The 16,936-nt window shown below is 43.9% G+C and overlaps 10 protein-coding genes across 10 annotated transcripts; 2 read left to right on the top strand and 8 right to left on the bottom strand.

Moving 5' to 3' along the window:
• Positions 1 to 1,028: 1,028 nt before the first annotated feature.
• Positions 1,029 to 3,737, top strand: PTP3 (tyrosine protein phosphatase PTP3; the record flags this gene model as incomplete). Its single annotated transcript, XM_022610769.1, has 1 exon — positions 1,029 to 3,737. One exon carries the CDS (start codon positions 1,029 to 1,031, stop codon positions 3,735 to 3,737), a length of 2,709 nt encoding a protein of 902 aa, XP_022467033.1.
• Positions 3,738 to 3,847: 110 nt separating this feature from the next.
• YOS1 (Yos1p) lies at positions 3,848 to 4,295 on the bottom strand (the record flags this gene model as incomplete). Its single annotated transcript, XM_022610768.1, has 3 exons — positions 3,848 to 3,903; positions 4,012 to 4,119; positions 4,205 to 4,295. The coding sequence occupies 3 exons, from the start codon at positions 4,293 to 4,295 to the stop codon at positions 3,848 to 3,850; spliced, it is 255 nt and encodes an 84-aa protein (XP_022467032.1).
• A 372-nt stretch (positions 4,296 to 4,667) lies between these two features.
• RPS24A (40S ribosomal protein eS24) lies at positions 4,668 to 5,387 on the bottom strand (the record flags this gene model as incomplete). The annotated part of the gene is made up of 2 exons (XM_022610767.1): positions 4,668 to 5,072; positions 5,385 to 5,387. The coding sequence occupies 2 exons, from the start codon at positions 5,385 to 5,387 to the stop codon at positions 4,668 to 4,670; spliced, it is 408 nt and encodes a 135-aa protein (XP_022467031.1).
• A 782-nt stretch (positions 5,388 to 6,169) lies between these two features.
• ALD5 (aldehyde dehydrogenase (NAD(P)(+)) ALD5) lies at positions 6,170 to 7,729 on the bottom strand (the record flags this gene model as incomplete). The annotated part of the gene is made up of 1 exon (XM_022610766.1): positions 6,170 to 7,729. The coding sequence occupies one exon, from the start codon at positions 7,727 to 7,729 to the stop codon at positions 6,170 to 6,172; it is 1,560 nt and encodes a 519-aa protein (XP_022467030.1).
• Positions 7,730 to 8,667: 938 nt separating this feature from the next.
• Positions 8,668 to 9,063, bottom strand: VTC1 (Vtc1p; the record flags this gene model as incomplete). Its single annotated transcript, XM_022610765.1, has 1 exon — positions 8,668 to 9,063. The coding sequence occupies one exon, from the start codon at positions 9,061 to 9,063 to the stop codon at positions 8,668 to 8,670; it is 396 nt and encodes a 131-aa protein (XP_022467029.1).
• Positions 9,064 to 9,280: 217 nt separating this feature from the next.
• TDA2 (Tda2p) lies at positions 9,281 to 9,775 on the top strand (the record flags this gene model as incomplete). The annotated part of the gene is made up of 1 exon (XM_022610764.1): positions 9,281 to 9,775. The coding sequence occupies one exon, from the start codon at positions 9,281 to 9,283 to the stop codon at positions 9,773 to 9,775; it is 495 nt and encodes a 164-aa protein (XP_022467028.1).
• Positions 9,776 to 9,860: 85 nt separating this feature from the next.
• Positions 9,861 to 12,281, bottom strand: SEC6 (SNARE-binding exocyst subunit SEC6; the record flags this gene model as incomplete). The annotated part of the gene is made up of 1 exon (XM_022610763.1): positions 9,861 to 12,281. One exon carries the CDS (start codon positions 12,279 to 12,281, stop codon positions 9,861 to 9,863), a length of 2,421 nt encoding a protein of 806 aa, XP_022467027.1.
• A 404-nt stretch (positions 12,282 to 12,685) lies between these two features.
• On the bottom strand, positions 12,686 to 15,400 carry RNR1 (ribonucleotide-diphosphate reductase subunit RNR1; the record flags this gene model as incomplete). The annotated part of the gene is made up of 1 exon (XM_022610761.1): positions 12,686 to 15,400. The coding sequence occupies one exon, from the start codon at positions 15,398 to 15,400 to the stop codon at positions 12,686 to 12,688; it is 2,715 nt and encodes a 904-aa protein (XP_022467026.1).
• Positions 15,401 to 15,512: 112 nt separating this feature from the next.
• Positions 15,513 to 16,061, bottom strand: KNAG0L01610 (uncharacterized protein; the record flags this gene model as incomplete). The annotated part of the gene is made up of 1 exon (XM_022610760.1): positions 15,513 to 16,061. The coding sequence occupies one exon, from the start codon at positions 16,059 to 16,061 to the stop codon at positions 15,513 to 15,515; it is 549 nt and encodes a 182-aa protein (XP_022467025.1).
• Positions 16,062 to 16,249: 188 nt separating this feature from the next.
• On the bottom strand, positions 16,250 to 16,708 carry ARC15 (Arc15p; the record flags this gene model as incomplete). Its single annotated transcript, XM_022610759.1, has 1 exon — positions 16,250 to 16,708. The coding sequence occupies one exon, from the start codon at positions 16,706 to 16,708 to the stop codon at positions 16,250 to 16,252; it is 459 nt and encodes a 152-aa protein (XP_022467024.1).
• Positions 16,709 to 16,936: the final 228 nt, after the last annotated feature.

The raw sequence follows: 16,936 nt of genomic DNA, 5'->3' as shown, positions 1-16,936 counted from the left end.
TAAACGACGCCTCTATAGCTATCGGTCAATTCACTCATGAACGAAACTGAATGATAGTAGCAGAAACAATTTTTCCACACAGCACCTCTTCTACCTCAGAACTTAATCGCATAAACTGGACCCGCCACGCTTGTTTGAGCGATGTACGGTATTTTCCCTTTTAGGCTTGACTTTTCTTTTTTTACTGGTATTTTGCAAGATTAATTCACCAAGAACGAGATGGGTACCTCACATTCGCTTGCCCTCAACCACGTTAGATAAACATGTTCTGTCAATCGTCATAACCTATAAGGTCTGCTGCACTTTTTTTAACATGCCAAAAGACTTTCTGATTTCTTTTGTTTATTTGGCGCTGGACGACAAGTGAAACAAATGCAGTAGGATAATCCTGCAAATCACTTTTCTTGGAGACGCAGTTTGTATTTGCTGTGTTGGGAGTCTTGGTAGATTTTTTGACAAGTAGCATTTCTTTGTATTGGTACAGTTGCTGCCTACCAACCTCTGCTTCCTCTGCTTACCTGTCCCTCACACACGGCGCTGGTTCGTTCAGCAACCTTGTTTGCACCCTCTTTATATAATCAAGACAGGCACCGAATGCATCGCCTGCTGTTTGCACCCACTCCCGCAAGACAAGAATATCTGAGAATTCCTTTCAAATATCTCTCCTCTGGGCAACCTTCCTGAGCACGCCATTGCTTTTCTATTGAGAAGGGAAGACTCCAGTGTATCTCGCAGAGGGTTCTGGTGCACATTACTCTCATATATACTGGCTGCGGAGAACAATAGAAACAAAGGAAAAAAAAAGTCACTACGTAATCTCATTGATTACATACACAAACGAGAAAAAAGAAAAAAAACAGAAATTATAAAATTTTATAAAATTTAATAAAAACCGAAGCTCATCGTTAATGGAATAACCTTCCTCTCTATCATAGATACAGACAGCGGCATACCAGACACTCTAGTTAACTATTATTGAACAGCATTTGAAATAAAGGAAACAAATAAGAAGGTCAATATACTCGTATATGCTTGAATGTGTCGATATGCAATATGGAAATAACACACCTGTACAACCGGGCCAAACACTCAACGTTGACACGTCTGTCTCGCGCTCATCTATTAAAGGGAGTAATTCTCCGCTGAGTACAGAGACTAATATGAGGCAGGATGTGACTTCAAACGGTAGTTATAACCCATTTACTTCAGGGCACGGGCAACCGTATATTCTAAAGCGTGCGGCAACCACGCCCCTTTGCGTTCCATCATTCAAACCTAACGAAACCAAGTTCCCCAACCCGCATAACTCAACTTTGATCTCGTCCATAGAATTAGGAAAGATTTTGTCTCACTCAGATTCAGCCAAGAATCTGTTGATTTTTGACACAAGACCCTTCACTGAAAGATCCAAGGAATATATCGCAGGCTCGTTGCATATATGTTTACCTTCCACTTTACTTCGGAGGAAAAACTTCACGCTGGACAAATTGATCGAAAGTCTTCCGTTAAATGAACAAAAGATAATTAACGGTAAATTGGAAAGCCCGAATCTACAGATAATACTATACGATGGTACCACCAACCAGACTGATTCGTCGATATCGTTGGCCATCTATGGCATTGCTCAGAAGTTTCTAGACCATAAAGCGTTCGAGGCAAGAATACACAGTGCTCCAAGTGAGAACATAATATTAATACTAGCATCCGGGTATCACCAGTTCAGTACTTTATTCCCTGAACTTGTCGTCAAATACGCCGACCAATACTCACCTCAGGAGAAGACCGCACCAAACTCTGCAGGCTTATCCATACCTAGAATGAGTACACCCGTGCGAGCCCTTGGAGATTATAGCACACTAACACCACCAACAGTCACACCAGCAATGGACCAGAATAGCTTGTCCAATAGCTCGGGCCACAGCAACTGTAGCACCACTGCCCCAGATGCTGCATCGTCTGTTTCATCATCACCAATATCTGCATTATTTAAATTCCAGCTACCAACTTCACACACATCACCATCCCCACTATTCAAGTTTGCCCAAACTGAGGAAATAATGGACTTAGAATCGTATCTCAGCGTTGTCAACATAAACGAGGAGAGCAAAAGAATAAATGCATACACCGGTAATCCAGAAAATAATTTTTTACTTCAGGAATCATCTCCTCCGTCGATAAACAATTTCCAATTCCCGAAAAGGAACAGTTTGCCAACCTCTAACAACCAAGATAAATTGAACGTTCAACTCAAATTTTATGAGTTGGTGCAAGTGTACCCTGAAAACGAGGTAAACATGCATATTCCTCACTGGTTTCGAAACCTGATGCAAAGAGCGAAAATCCAGTTTATTGCCCAGTATCAGAAACTAGATATTCTAGAAAAGAAAAGATTGAACAGTTCAATATCAAGTTATAACAGCGATTTTGGCTCCACCGCGGGACACAAGAAAACGATGTCTGAAATGGGGCCATCCCCATTCATGGTAGATGGTGGGTCCGGTAAGACCGAAACCGGAGCAACCAAATTCTCCGAGAAACGAGCTAACTCCCAGCCCGATATTAATTTGAAGGATTCAAAGAGATACTGGCTACGAAATCTGGAAGAGGAAGATAATGATGAGGAGATAAGTAATAGCAAATTGTTTATCTCTTCTGGAGTGGAATTGGGCAACAAGAATAGATACAAAGACATTTTTCCGTATGAACACAGCAGGGTTCGCTTAAGGAAAACACTGCAGGATGACGAGACGGATATTACCGTCAAGACAAACCCTCTAGAGAGCACAGTTGATATATCGGACAACTACATTAATGCAAACTACCTCGGTTTACCTGATTTAGAATTGACAGAACAATCCCAGGGTGCCTCGCATATTGGTGATAATTTTGTAAGAGTCCGTTATGTTGCCACTCAGGCGCCTATGATGTCTACGGTGCACGATTTCTACACTTGTATTTTGAACGACGACATACCGGTGATTATCTCGTTAACCAACAGTGTTGAAAATGGTATTGAGAAATGTTTTAAATACTGGCAGGAAAAGAACTACGATGGAATACAAGTAAAACTCAAGGGTGAGTCTCAAATTTCAGCCAATATCATAATAAGAATAATCGAGCTAACGCAAATCGATACAGGCAGTACTTACGAAACTCTGCAAATGCAGTTGATCAATTGGCCCGATTTGGGCATAGCGGAGAACCCGGTTGACATTGTACAGCTGATAATCCTGAAAAACATCATCATGGGGAGGATCACGGATAAACTGGATACCACGCCTATAAAATCCACCCCCACTGTTCTTGTGCATTGCTCTGCTGGTTGTGGTAGGACAGGTACCTGGTGTACCGTCGATTCCATTCTTTCCAATTTACCTACATTCAATATTCTACAAAATCACTACCCCGCGACAGGGTCTTCCACATATGATCCGATCTCATGGACAATCAATATTTTCAGAAAACAACGGATCTCCATGGTACAAAATATCAACCAGTTTTTGTTCATTTACGATTGTCTGCTGTACTATTTCAAGCTAAATATGAACGACAACCTGAAGGATCAGAATGTTGCATTCCCAATGAAGCAGGGCGAGTCGTTGACCCACCTGCAGGAGAAAATTAGCCATATACCCATTGTGGAAAAGTTCCTTAGTAAAAAAAATGGAGGAACTGGAACAACTTGTTACAAAGTTGACTTAATCTATCATCAGCACATTTGCCATGCAAATAACTAACAGCACAGCTATATGTATTTGTTGTTAATATACATGTATAAAATCATTATAAATCCCTTATATATATGGAAGTTTGTAAACAATTTTTATTCAATAACGTTGTATTACATTCAACCTAACAGTAATTCGTAGACGATCACTAGCAGATTGATACCAATAAGAGGTACTATTCGAATTAATAATTATAATAATAATTAAGTGTGTTAGTAGATTCGCTTCAAGCTCAACCAAGATCGAAAAAGAAAAGGTCTTTCTTAAAACATTCAAAACATACTTCTTAGCAGAGTCTGAACAGCTCCAATTAGTTGAACAACCTTTGACTTTGCTGTTCCCTCCTGCTGGCCAAACACGGCCGTATCGCTGGAACTTCTACCAAAACCAACTGTAATAATAATGTACCGATAGAACGTTAGTAAAAGAAAAATAGCACCCAGGAGAATGAGACCTCTCTAATCACAAACTCATACTTCTACTCAAAAACCGCTCCTCGCTCAAAACCGCAATGGAGTTAACCAGTAGCAGTATAACATAGAAGAGCTTGCCCAAACCAAACAACATCATGCTTGCTCTTCTTCGAGGTTAGGTATGTGAGCTGGGATCTTGCCAGTTGGGTTCATGCTCGTTTTTATTGATGTCAATAAAAAAGAGAAAAATCCAGTCACGTGTAAGGTACATTAAAATGATGTGCCCTTTCTTAAGACCTGTCATTCTACGTCGTGGTAAATATTGAGCGAAACTTTGCCTCGCGCGACACAACATCTAAACAAAGTATGCTAATGGGTTTAAGTGCTACTTTTATCTCCTTTATACACACTAGAGAGATTATAGGAAATACATAATTATTTTAGTAATTTAACATAGTGGTTTGGCGACCAAAAACACAATGAATAATGAAAGAAAAACGTGGTGAGTATTTTAAATTCAACAGTTTTAATCAGCATTACGACGGGCAACCTTCTTCGCTCTTCTCTTACCGGTACCGAAGACCTTCTTGTCTCTGTTCTTCTTTTGCTTTCTTTGTTGTCTGGAGGCTTTTTCGACCTTTTCAGCCAAACCGTATCTGACCAATCTGTAGGTTGGTTCAAACTTCTTGGCATCGGCAACAGAGTTGTAGACTAGACCGAACCCAGTGGACTTGGCACCACCAAATTGAGTTCTGAAACCGAAAACGGAAACGGCATCCTTCTCAGCCTTGTAGACCTCGGCGATCTTCTCTCTTAGTTCGTCCTTGGAGATATTGGCTCTGTTTGGGTGCAAGACGTCAACGACAAATTGCTTTCTGGCCAAAAGAGGGTTGGAAATAACCTTTCTAGTACGGATAGTGACAGAGTCAGACTGTAATAATGTATTCATCAAAAAATGTTGACAAAAGTAACTATGTTAGTAAATTGTGCTAAGGACAAACTTCGTAGTGGGACGTCGATGTGCAGTAAAAAAGTGCATTTGATCTAAGAGTTTTGTACAACGATCGTATCTTAGGAGAAACTGAACACTAGTGTGCTTGGCTTCTCTCACATTCAACATTGCTTGTACAACTTTATAATGAATGAAAAAGCCTATTCGGAGTCGTCAACATCTCTTACCAAGGGCACTTTTGACAGCATTCCACCCTACGCTCCTTCTCTATCATAGCAAACGTTCACATACCATTTCTATGTTGGTTTTCTATGGTGTATGACTCCAAATGTGTTTTAAGATACTGCTAATTCAATAATATTGAAATTTCAATGCCATACAAGTTTTACCGGTTCCATAGTTTGGCGCGCACAGCAGAAGAAAAAATAATATTCAGCGTCCGTTCTGTCCAGAATAAGCCACCTGCACCGCCCGTAAAAGCGCGTTTCCAGAAGGAGCTAGGCTGAAAACCTCTCTGGCCCCTCCCAACGAGTCTGCCAAAAAAAGCAGCTCCAGGCTCACATTTTTCCTTTCAAGCCAATTTCCCCTTTGGATATAGCTGTTTTATAATTATTCTCAGAAACTTTTTCAAAATGGTTTGGGTGTATGGGTGTGTATTACAGTCATCGTTTCTAAACTGATAAGGCGGAGAGTGTTGCTGTTCTTGAAGCTGCTCTAACTTGTCACTTTGTCAATATCGAATATTTCTGAAGCTATATCGAATGATATTGTGTATTTATATAGATGAGCATAGTACTTTCCGGTACAAATGCGGATATATGTATGTTATGAGAAGAGGTTAGACTCCTCACAATTTTGTTATGCAAAAATGGAATGTAATTACATTATTCATGTAATGATAGTTACGAGTCTTGATAAGTTCCTGACTTTACTTCGTAAATATTCAGGATGAATAGTTGTTGTTGTTGTTGTTTGGTTATTCGCCAGTAGTACCAAAGTCTACTGTGCGAAGCAATTCTTGTGTTTTTTGTTTGTTTTTTTGAGATGGGGGTTCAGCCTATTGATCTAGCATTAGTTCAAAGGTTGGATCTGTCGATAGCCATTCTAACCGATTTCACCTGAGTGTAGTTATCCAAAGCGGCTTCACCCATCTCACGACCAATACCGGATTGACCAAACCCACCAAATGGAACACTTTGGTGGAATGCATTGTAGGTGTTAATCCAAATGGTACCTGACTTGACACGGTTGGAAACTTCAATTGCCTTGCTGATATCCTTGGTATGGATACCGGCGGCTAACCCGTACTGCGAGTTGTTAGCCAGCTTAATTACCTCGTCAACAGTGGAGAATTTCGAGACAGTAACAACTGGTCCGAAGATTTCATCTTTCACAATGGACATATCCTCCTTGACGTCGGCGAAAATAGTGGGTCTAATGAAATATCCCTTGTCCCCAACTCTGGTACCACCTGTTACGACACGGCCACCTTCCTTGGTACCTATGTCAACGAACTTCAGGATCTTGTCCAATTGTGCCTTAGAAGTTTGAGCACCTTGGAAGTTGTTTTGGTCAAATGGATCGCCGACTTTCAAAGTTTCTGTGTATTCCTTGAATTTTGCCAACACTTCTTCGTAGACAGAATCCTGGACGTAGACTCTGGAGCCTGCACAACAGACTTCACCAGAGTTGTAGAAGATTCCATAAGCAATATCTTTGACAGCTTTATCGATATTGGCATCGGCAAAGACGATATTTGGAGATTTTCCACCCAGTTCTAGAGTAACTTTCTTGATAGTGTCGGCAGCATTCTTCATGATCGTGCGACCGGTAGCGGTCGACCCTGTGAATGCAATTTTCTTGATGTCAGGGTGAGTACACAATCTCTCACCGATAACTCTGCCCGAACCTGGCACGATGTTGACAACACCTGCTGGGATACCGGCCTTGGCACATAAGCTGGATGCAAACAACGCAGATAATGGAGTCGTTTCAGCGGGCTTCAAGACTACGGCATTCCCAGTGGCTAAAGCAGGCCCAATTTTCCAAGACCACATTAGTAGAGGAAAATTCCATGGGATGATTTGGCCACAGACGCCGAGTGGTTCTCTTCTGGAGTAAGCGAAATGGTCCTTACCCGTGTCAATGACTTTCCCGAATAGCTTATCGGCCCATCCACCGCACGATCTCAGGTATTTGGAAACGAGGGCCACATCACCTCGGGCACACATTAGAGATTTACCATTGTCCATAGTCTCAATTTCTGATAGCAGTTCCGCATTCTCCTCTACCAAGTCAGCCAGTTTGAACAGAGCTCTTGCGCGAGTCTCTGGGTCCTCTTGGGACCATTTTTCAAAAGCGGCCTTAGCGTGTTTAACGGCAGTGTCCACGTCCTCGACACCTGCTTTACTGACATCCACAATTTTTTTCTCAGTGGAGGGGTCGATGACCTCAAAAGTCTTACCTGTTTGAGATGGCACGAATTGACCGTTGATGAACAGTCCTGTTGGCTGCTTGTACACCCTCCCAGTAGGAAGCGTCACATCTTTGAAAAGAGAGTTCGAAACGGATGAGTACAAGCGCAACACCCTCTTGGAAAGGAGAGCACTGGTGCTTTTGGTGGTAGAAAACATCATGTAGTGTTTTTACCGTTCTGGATTGTTGCCGTAGGTTGGGACCGCACTACAAATAAGCTTACCATTACAATTCAGGCACATAGCGCACGTCAAACTGTGCCTTGTTATATATGTCTCGTAAGCATAACTGTTCTGAAGTAAGCTGTGGTTGAGAATATGCATAAGCTCGACCGGGTATATCTGCGATGAGTCAGATAGTGGGGTGCTAGAAGAAGAGGGAGAAGAGATGAGGAGAGAATGAAAAGGTGGGGGGTATGGAGCGTACCGTCCGAGCCCAGTGAAAAATTATGTACTTGTTCGTAGAGAAGATGCGCAAGCAAAAATAATGCTCGAGGATAGAACACCACTATAGGAGGAGGAACAAACTCATCGGAAGCACTTGGTGCTCTTTATTTTTTCAGTGCCGCATGCGCCGGTTCGTAAAGACTAATTGCCAAGAGTTGGATTAAAACGGGACTCGCACAGTACTATGAGAGTCGGAAATGTGGTGCAGAGCACGGGCAGGGACACCCTGTTCAGTTCGTATGTGCCGTTTGCGGCCTCGATCCCGCCCACCAAAGGTCTTGTTTCCCAAACGGCTGTCTCAGATCGGGTGTGCAAACTTCTCCCAGCATCTTGCACCAACTTCGCCGGTTCCGGCAACCGGTATCGGACTAACCTACTCTTGCCGTGGAGGGAAGGTGGTAGACACCCTCGTTTTCCGTTCCGGACAAAAAGGAGTTCTACCGTTGCCAGCAGCCACGCTCTCAATAGTCCAACCTGTTGGATCTTGCTTGTCCCACCTAGGTCCACCGAGGAGATGACGTAGTATATTCTTGTGAAATGGCCTTTCCATAGTTATTACCAACTGCGGGTTATTTCCTTGGTGTATACATATATGTATTTACGTATGCGCAGATATGTTAACTGGGAGCATATGCTTAACTTGACGCTCTCGCTCACAGTGAGCTTTGGGGGTCGCTCATGTTGTATTTCATTCTTAGTATGAAATTGATCACCACCGCTAGTAGCAAAAAGAAACACAGTAGGGTCGGGCCCAGCCTATCGTCGTAGGGCCCCGACCCCCTCCTTCTTATAGCAGACGCTCTCCAATGGTATGTAACGAGAGCATAGATCATGGTGCCCATAGCGACAAGGGTGAACAAGCCAGCACTGATCCGACCAACTTTATCCCCAAAATTCAGTAGACCGACGCCGAGACCTCCCAACATCACCGTAAAATTCAGCCATGACAGAAACGTACGTTCGTTAGCAAAGAACACTTTTGGTTCCACCCTCGTGGGCAGAGCAATCTTCTTACCGGGTGTCTTCTGTAACAGCGGAGCACTAGACATTATTGATGAAGCAATATTTTAGTAATGTGCAAACGGTATATTATTCTACCCCTATGTAATATTAGCAAATCTCTGTTACGACTACTATTACAGTATACAGCAAGGTCTCAAAACAGATATGAGTAAATGCGATAGCCTACACTCATATATACTGTTTTGCACATGTTTGTGATCAACTTCGCTGTTCAAGAGGTCTCCGTTTCGCTTCTTTCAGAAAATGTTGAAGCACGTGCGATTATTACCCTATTCTGACTGCTGCAACGGGCACTTGGTTACAGGTCCGCCCAAAGTTTTGGTGATGGGAGGGTTCCACCGGTCGGCAGAGCAGGGCGAGTGTACTGTACATAACATGCTGGTCGAGGTAGGGGAAGGTAAGTCCAGCAACGGCCCACTAGCCAAGGAGAAACTGGTCGAATTGATTGATGCGGTGTACCAGAAAATCACCCCCGAGACACGACACGATGAGCAGAGTGTGAAGGGTCAATTGATCCGTGGGACTCTCACCGCGTTGCAGGCAGAGTCGTCTCTCTATAAGTACATAGTGACCGTCTCGACGGTCAGTGTTGCTGGGGACCCTGATCTCAGAGTCTCCAACACGTTAGGTGCATCGTGGAATGCCAAAAGAGATGGCTTCCATGTGCAGGAGTTCACGTACGAAGGCGACGGTTCGGTCGTCAAGTATTTGGTTACAGTGTTGTGGCTGCGCCAGTGAATCGACCTGCCAACAAAAAAAGAAGGGAAGGAGAGTTTAGCTGTTATGTCGTATTTCTGTATAGTTGTTTGTCCCGTATGTATTATCAATGTGACGCCCTCAATCTGAAACGGCCAATGAAGGATAGTTCACCCCTTGCTTGTAGATCAATCACTGTTTGTTCGAATTCTGGGCCCTGTACTAATTCCGAACCTTGAAGAACCATGCGCTTCCGCTGAGAACTGTCTACATCCTTTCTGCACCTCAATACAGCCTCCAAGAAATCAATTGGGGTCTCCGGGTAGCTGGCAATCATCTCGGTCCATACTTCTGGCACGGTATCCACCGGCCCGCAACTTAGATCCATGAAGTATTTCGTCACAGTAAATTTCTTAACGATCAGGTCATCCCTCTGCTCGGGTTCAACAAACTTCTCGAACGTGCTGTAAAAGACTTCGAAGTCACGCTTCATGGAATCCAAAAACTTGTTCCCCTTCGTCTTGAATGAATGTCCAAAGTTTAATGCATCCACAAACCTAAAGAAGGTTTCATCAATAAGGAGGCCCAAAAAAGTAATGAACACAATCGTACTCATCTGAGGTCTTATCTCAAGCAAATATTCGTTTAGCGTGACAGATATTTGCTTCCCCTGGTTCCCAGCGTACCAACTCTTGCTGAATATCTCACTGTAAGGCTTTTTCAAGTCATCAAATATAATATGCACTAATCCCGTACAACTTTCTCTCACCAGATCAGCAAAGGAATCCAGTGCTTTGTCCGCAGAACGATCAATGTCTTTGATCCAAACTTTACTAACAAGCTCAGAGTTCTTTTTGGTAATCGCTATCATGTAATCAGCAGCTCTCATCTGGTCATTCGAGATCGCAACAAGGTATTCAATCAACCCACCTGGTACTTGTACCTCCTCTGGTATGTTTTGTGGATCTTCATCGTAGTATTCATTGAATTTTAATAGTTTCTTCACCTCCTCTTTAATCTTACTAGTCCATAATTGTTGACGCTCCAACAACAAAATGACAAACCTTTGAATAACACCCACTAGAATCTTTGCTTGGTTCGAACCTGATGCAACATCTACCTGTTGTGTAAACATTTGGAAACAGGTCTTGGTACCATCGAGGAATAGTAATCCCTCAGAATCGACGTGTGGTGGAGTAGATCTCTCCAAAAACACGTCAAATTCTGCCTTCTCCAAATTGGCAACCCATTCTTTCATCTTTTCCAATATTAGGTTCAAATAATCTGTAAACAGTGTTTCTCTCTGCTCTGCTCCTATGATACTTTTGGCCTCCTTCTTTTGGAATCCAAATTCGGCCACCAAATGCGCTTGGAACGACCTATCATAATCCAGGATATCCAGAATGATCAGAGTTTCTGGTTCTGCCTCGACCAACTCATTAATGAGCATGTTCAGTTCAGCATAATATAATTCGTAAAACACCTGGAAAATATTCCAGTGCGATGGGGTGTAGTTGACGAGGATGGACTTAACAACTATCAGCTCGTTGAAAACCCAATCTAAGTTATTCAAAACCTCAAACTTCTTATCCCCAGTATATGTCTTACGCACCTCGACAAACATATCTTGAATGGATTGTTTTAGCTTATTGTGAAAAAACGTCCGGTATCCACGCGGTAAGGTTCTAGTGCTTATTGTACCATTTAACAGTTCCGTGTATATTCCTTTATCAGTTGGGTAATTGTCTTCGTTTTCACCAGCATCGTCCAGACTTTTACTCAGCACCGACGAAGAGTTTGGCAATTTTCTAACGCTCATCTTCTTGGCTTCAATCTCTTTCTTTTTTATAATGTTCCTGATAGCCATAATTCTGATATCTTCTCGCTCCTCCACATCTAGCACTTTGAAAATCCTCATGGGGAGTGATGTGTTTTCTCCCCTGGCTATCTCTACTATATCGTAGATGAGTGACTCTAGCAGTTGATCGAATTTCGTGGTGACACCGGAAACACGAGCAAAAATCTTGCTTGCGGTTCTCTGTACATCATCAGTAGAAACACTTGCCATCGCTGATACATGGTCCTGGAAATTCCGGGCCATTGTTATTAAATAATGAATTTGTAGCAGAGAGGGACAATCCGTCTCTAAGGCATCCCCATCCAGTTCCTCATCGAGCATGTGATTTAGCTGATCTATGAGAGCGCCAAATTGGACAATTTTCTCATAGATTGCTGAAGTGGTTTTAATCGTTTCGAAGAGTTCTGTGGCTTCACTGATGATTTCGTATCTTTTAATAGACGTTTTGTTTTCCTCGCTTAGCTTATTGACCTCCGAAATTGACTCTCTAACGAAGTTTACAGATTTTTGTGAAACGTTGAGCATTTTAAAGGCCTCTTCGATGTAACCAAGGTACTTGGAAGACTCCTTGCTTAATTGGTACTCCGTTGTGGAGTTCTGCTTGATCAGCTGTTCTTTGATATCCCTTACCCTGTCTAGCGACAGATCGTCTTTGAGTAGCTCTGATACATTCTGCGGAAGGATTGCCATCTCTCATCAAATGGGACGTTAAGGATTCGCAGGTCTGCTTCAAGAGAACGTTCCCCTGTTTAGTGTACTCTGGTTCAACACCGAAAAGCGAATGGCTCTCCAATTCAAAGACGAGGTGCACCCTTTCTGCAGCAGTGACTTGGTTTATTTTTTCATATTCGTCCACAGTGACTATTGGCCATTTTACATTGAAAAATCTTAGTTATATTATTGATATTTTTGCTTTATATTATATATGACAGAAATTAACTATACATCGAAGGATATTGCGATTTTAGTACGACTAAGCCGCCCTTAAACATATTAGATTAGATAGAAAGATACACCGTGAAATAAACCCATTAGAAACAGATAAACTGCGAAAAGAAAGAGAAATTGACCGGAAAAGGTAGCGAGTATGCATACTAACCAGAGCACATTTCACAGGCCTCTGGCTTGTCGATTGCACATGCAATCACCTTAGCGTTGTAGATGTCAAATTCCTTTTCTTCGCTTGCCTCCTTGGAGGTATCTGGTTGCTTCTTGTCCTCTGTGGCTGTTGGGATGGACGTGATTGGAGTGACCGGTTGAGAGTCCTCAATCTTGGCGGATTCGTTGGATGGAGTTGGAGAAGAATGTCTGAAGGGGCTAGTTTGAGAAGAAGCGGCGGCTTGCTGCTTCCTCTTGTCAGCTGGTTCTACGGTATCTTCATTCTCCTTTGGAGCAGAGTTGTAGGTTGGTCTTGAAGCAGAAAGATCTTCTATGCGAGGTTCACTTGGCGTGTAGATTGGGGAAGCAGAACTGTAAGTTGGACGCTTCAAGTTATCCATGTCAGCGATGGTTGTACCGGCTTGGTCAGCAACATTTTGGTCAATAGTGAATTGAATAGCAGCAGAGGCAGCTTGGGTTCTCAAGTAGTACATCCCGGTCTTCAAACCTTTCTTCCACCCGTAGAAGTGCATACTCGTGATCTTACCCATGGTTGGGGCCTGTAGGAACAAGTTCATGGAGTGCGATTGGTCAATGTAGATAGAACGGTCGGCGGCCATGTTGATGATTTGCTTCTGAGAGATTTCCCAAACGGTCTTGTATAGGTCCTTCAGTTCCTGTGGGATATTTGGTAGAGATTGAATGGAACCGTTGGCGGTAATCAAATGTTGCTTCATACTTTCATTCCAGATACCCAGATCTACCAAGTCACGTAGCAAGTATGGGTTGACAACTTGGAACTCACCGGATAGAACACGACGTTGGTACATGTTCGAAGTGACTGGTTCAAAACATTCGTTGTAACCCAAAATTTGAGATGTGGAGGCAGTTGGCATTGGGGCCATGGTCAATGAGTTTCTCAAACCGTGCTTGACAATGTCGTCTCTCAGAGTGTCCCAGTCCCACATACCGTATGGCTTGGCGTTCCACATGTCCATTTGCAAAACACCTTGAGCACTTGGAGAGGTCTTGAAAGTTTCGTAGGTGCCGTCCTTTTGAGCCAGCTCACAGGAGGCCTCTAGGGAGGCGTGGTAGATGGTCTCGAAGATTTGTTCGTTCAACAAACGGGCTTCTGGAGATTCGAATGGCAATCTTAGCAGCATGAAAGTGTCGGCTAGACCTTGGACACCAAGAGCAATTGGTCTGTGTCTCATGTTCGATCTTCTAGCCTCTGGAACAGGGTAGTAGTTACGGTCAATAACTTTGTTTAAGTTACGGGTGATAACTTTAGCGATTTCGTGTAGCTTCTTGAAATTGTAAGTGGAGGAGGTACCGTCCTCTGAGGTTTCGATGAACGCTGGTAGAGCGACGGAGGCCAAGTTACAGACGGCCGTTTCGTTAGGGTCTGAGTATTCGACGATCTCACAACACAAGTTAGAGGACTTGATGGTACCCAAGTTCTTCTGGTTGCTCTTCTGGTTACAAGCATCCTTGTAGATCATGAATGGGGTACCAGTTTCAGTTTGTGCTTCTAGGATAGAGTACCAAAGTTTTTGAGCCTTGATGGTCTTACCACGACCCTCTCTTTCATACTTGGTGTACAAGGCTTCGAATTCATCACCGTAGATGTCCGATAGGCCGGGAGCCGAGGATGGTGAGAACAAAGTCCAGTCTTCGTTAGCTTCGACACGCTTCATGAACAAGTCAGGAATCCACAAAGCTGGGAACAAGTCTCTAGCTCTGATTTCCTCCTTACCGTGGTTCTTTCTGATGTCGATGAAATCGAAGATGTCTGCGTGCCATGGTTCCAAGTATAGGGCAAATGCACCTGGTCTCTTGTTACCACCTTGGTCGACGTAACGAGCCGTGTTGTTAAACACACGGATCATTGGAATCAACCCGTTGGAGGTACCGTTAGTACCAGCGATGTAGGAGCCAGTGGAACGGATGTTGTGGATATGCAACCCAATCCCACCTGCGGTCTTGGAGATCAAGGCACACTCTTTCAAAGTGTCGTAGATACCCTCGATAGAGTCATCCTTCATGGCGACCAGGAAACAAGAGGACATCTGTGGCTTTGGAGTACCGGCGTTGAACAAAGTTGGGGAGGCGTGTAGAAAGTATCTTAGGGACATCAAGTTGTAAGTCTCGAACACCGACTCCAAATCGTTCCCGTGGATCCCCAAAGCGACTCTCATGATCAAATGTTGTGGACGTTCGGCGACTTGACCGTTGATTCTCAACAGGTACGATCTTTCCAAAGTCTTGAACCCAAAATAGTTGAATTGGAAATCTCTGTCGTAGACTATCGCGGAGTTAATCGCATCTTTGTTCTTCATGACGATGTCGAAGACTTCATCAGAGATCATTGGAGCGTGTTTACCAGTGGCCGGGTTGATGTAATCGTGCAGATCCGCGACGACTTGCGAGAACTGCTTAGTGGTCTGCTTGTGCAAGTTAGAGATGGCCACTCTGGCTGCCAAAGTGGCGTAGTCTGGGTGGACGGTGGTCATGTAAGCACACGTCTCGGCGGCCAAGTTATCCAGTTCGGACGTGGTGACACCCTCGTAGACACCAGAGATGATTCTCTGCGTGACTTTGACGGCATCGATCCTCTGCGGGTCCAACCCGTAACAGAGACGCGAGATTCTCGCGGTAATCTTGTCAAACTTGACAGGTTCTTTGCGACCGTCTCTTTTTATAACATACATTGCTATCGTGTATGAGGTTTGGTCTGTCTATATCTATTCTTGGTTCACTCTAACCAAAGTGAAAAACAGAAACAGTAAAAACGAAATAGAAAGCACAGATGAGAAATATGGATCAAAGTTCTGGAAAGAAGCGGATCTTTATATATCGGAATGCTGAAACAGCCAACAGACGCAGACGCAGAGCGAACAGTGGAATGGGAAAAAAATGTAACCTAACAGAGTAGTTTCCCAGCAGTACGTGATTCGTAATCAAAAGGAAAAAGAAAAGAAACTTACACCTAAGACGCGTAACTTCTTCCTCTTCCTCTTCTTTCTCGCCACTGTTGCACCGGTCTTTATGTTCCCAAGTTTCGTGATTTTGGCAGCAAAACTGTTTCCTTTTGGACTGCCTCTGCGTGCGCCCTTCACCTGTATATACGTTACTGGCAGGGGACACCGCATCTCGTGACCGAAAGCGGGAACTAAAAAGAAAAGAGAGCGAAGAAACGCGTCGCTGCGCGGTTTCCGAAAAAAGACACGGTTTTACGCGTCTGGTTTTCGTGTGCTGTGCGGTCTGCGTTCCGGTTCTGTTTACGCGTCTTGTTTCCCGAACAGGGCATGTACGTGGACGGTAATAAACGCGAAAAGAGGAGGTGGGGGGGTTGCACGTAGAGTTGTGCATATACTTACTAATACGGTTGCTACGGGATACGGATGCGGACAGGCGGTTGTCCGGGAGACCAACGGGTGATGAGATAGCTGGGGTGGGAACTATCCGTTTGGTTCCTGATTGGGAAAGTATGTATTGTTTCTTGTTTGCGTAGAAGTTATATAGTTTAGTGGCGCTCCCACTCGAGGGGCCGAGCTTGCTCACACGGTTCTCCTGTCGGATAGGTAGTGTGTGATTGGTGCTATACCACTGGCCTGTGTCAGTTTCTCGAACCACGCAAGCAGGATGCCACCCTGCCTTTGGCCCTCGGGAACAGACATACCTTTATATAGATACTTCACAAGGACCGCTTCTTGGTCTAGGGACAGCTGCTTCACTATGTTGGCAATGTCGGCCTGTCTCACTTGCGACAGCGTATCCAGCACGGCTTGGAAGTACGCAGCTTTCGTGGCGCCGTCGGCGCTGTATGGTGGGTCCTGCATCGCCAATTGAACAGCAGCACTGATGTCACCACTAGTCGACAGGTTGCGTAGCTGGGTAATCTTGGGCTGAAGCTCGGCAAGAGTAACTTGCGTCGTATACGGTGGTAGCAAATCTTCAGTCTTCAGCCTGCTTTCCGGGTCGAAAGCATCAATGTCAATTCTTCTCCAGTCAGTCATCGTATTGGGCTATGAACAGTGTACCGTTGAGGATTTATGACAGTACAGTCCCCGACATTGACAGCCTTCAAGCTGGTTCAAAAACGGCTAAAGGGGCCACACAACCCAAATTGCTTCGAATTCGAAAAAAATGGAAAAAAAAATTGGTTCTGCCATCTTAACAACAGTGCGGGTAATCAAGTGCAAGCTGTGCGTTACAAGGTACTTACTACTTACACGTCATATATA

Source organism: Huiozyma naganishii, chromosome 12, assembly GCF_000348985.1.
Source record: "Huiozyma naganishii CBS 8797 chromosome 12, complete genome".
In the NCBI taxonomy this organism is placed as follows: Eukaryota; Fungi; Ascomycota; class Saccharomycetes; order Saccharomycetales; family Saccharomycetaceae; genus Huiozyma; species Huiozyma naganishii.
Note: the sequence above shows the minus strand (reverse complement) of the source record. Positions and strands in the feature narration are given on the sequence as shown.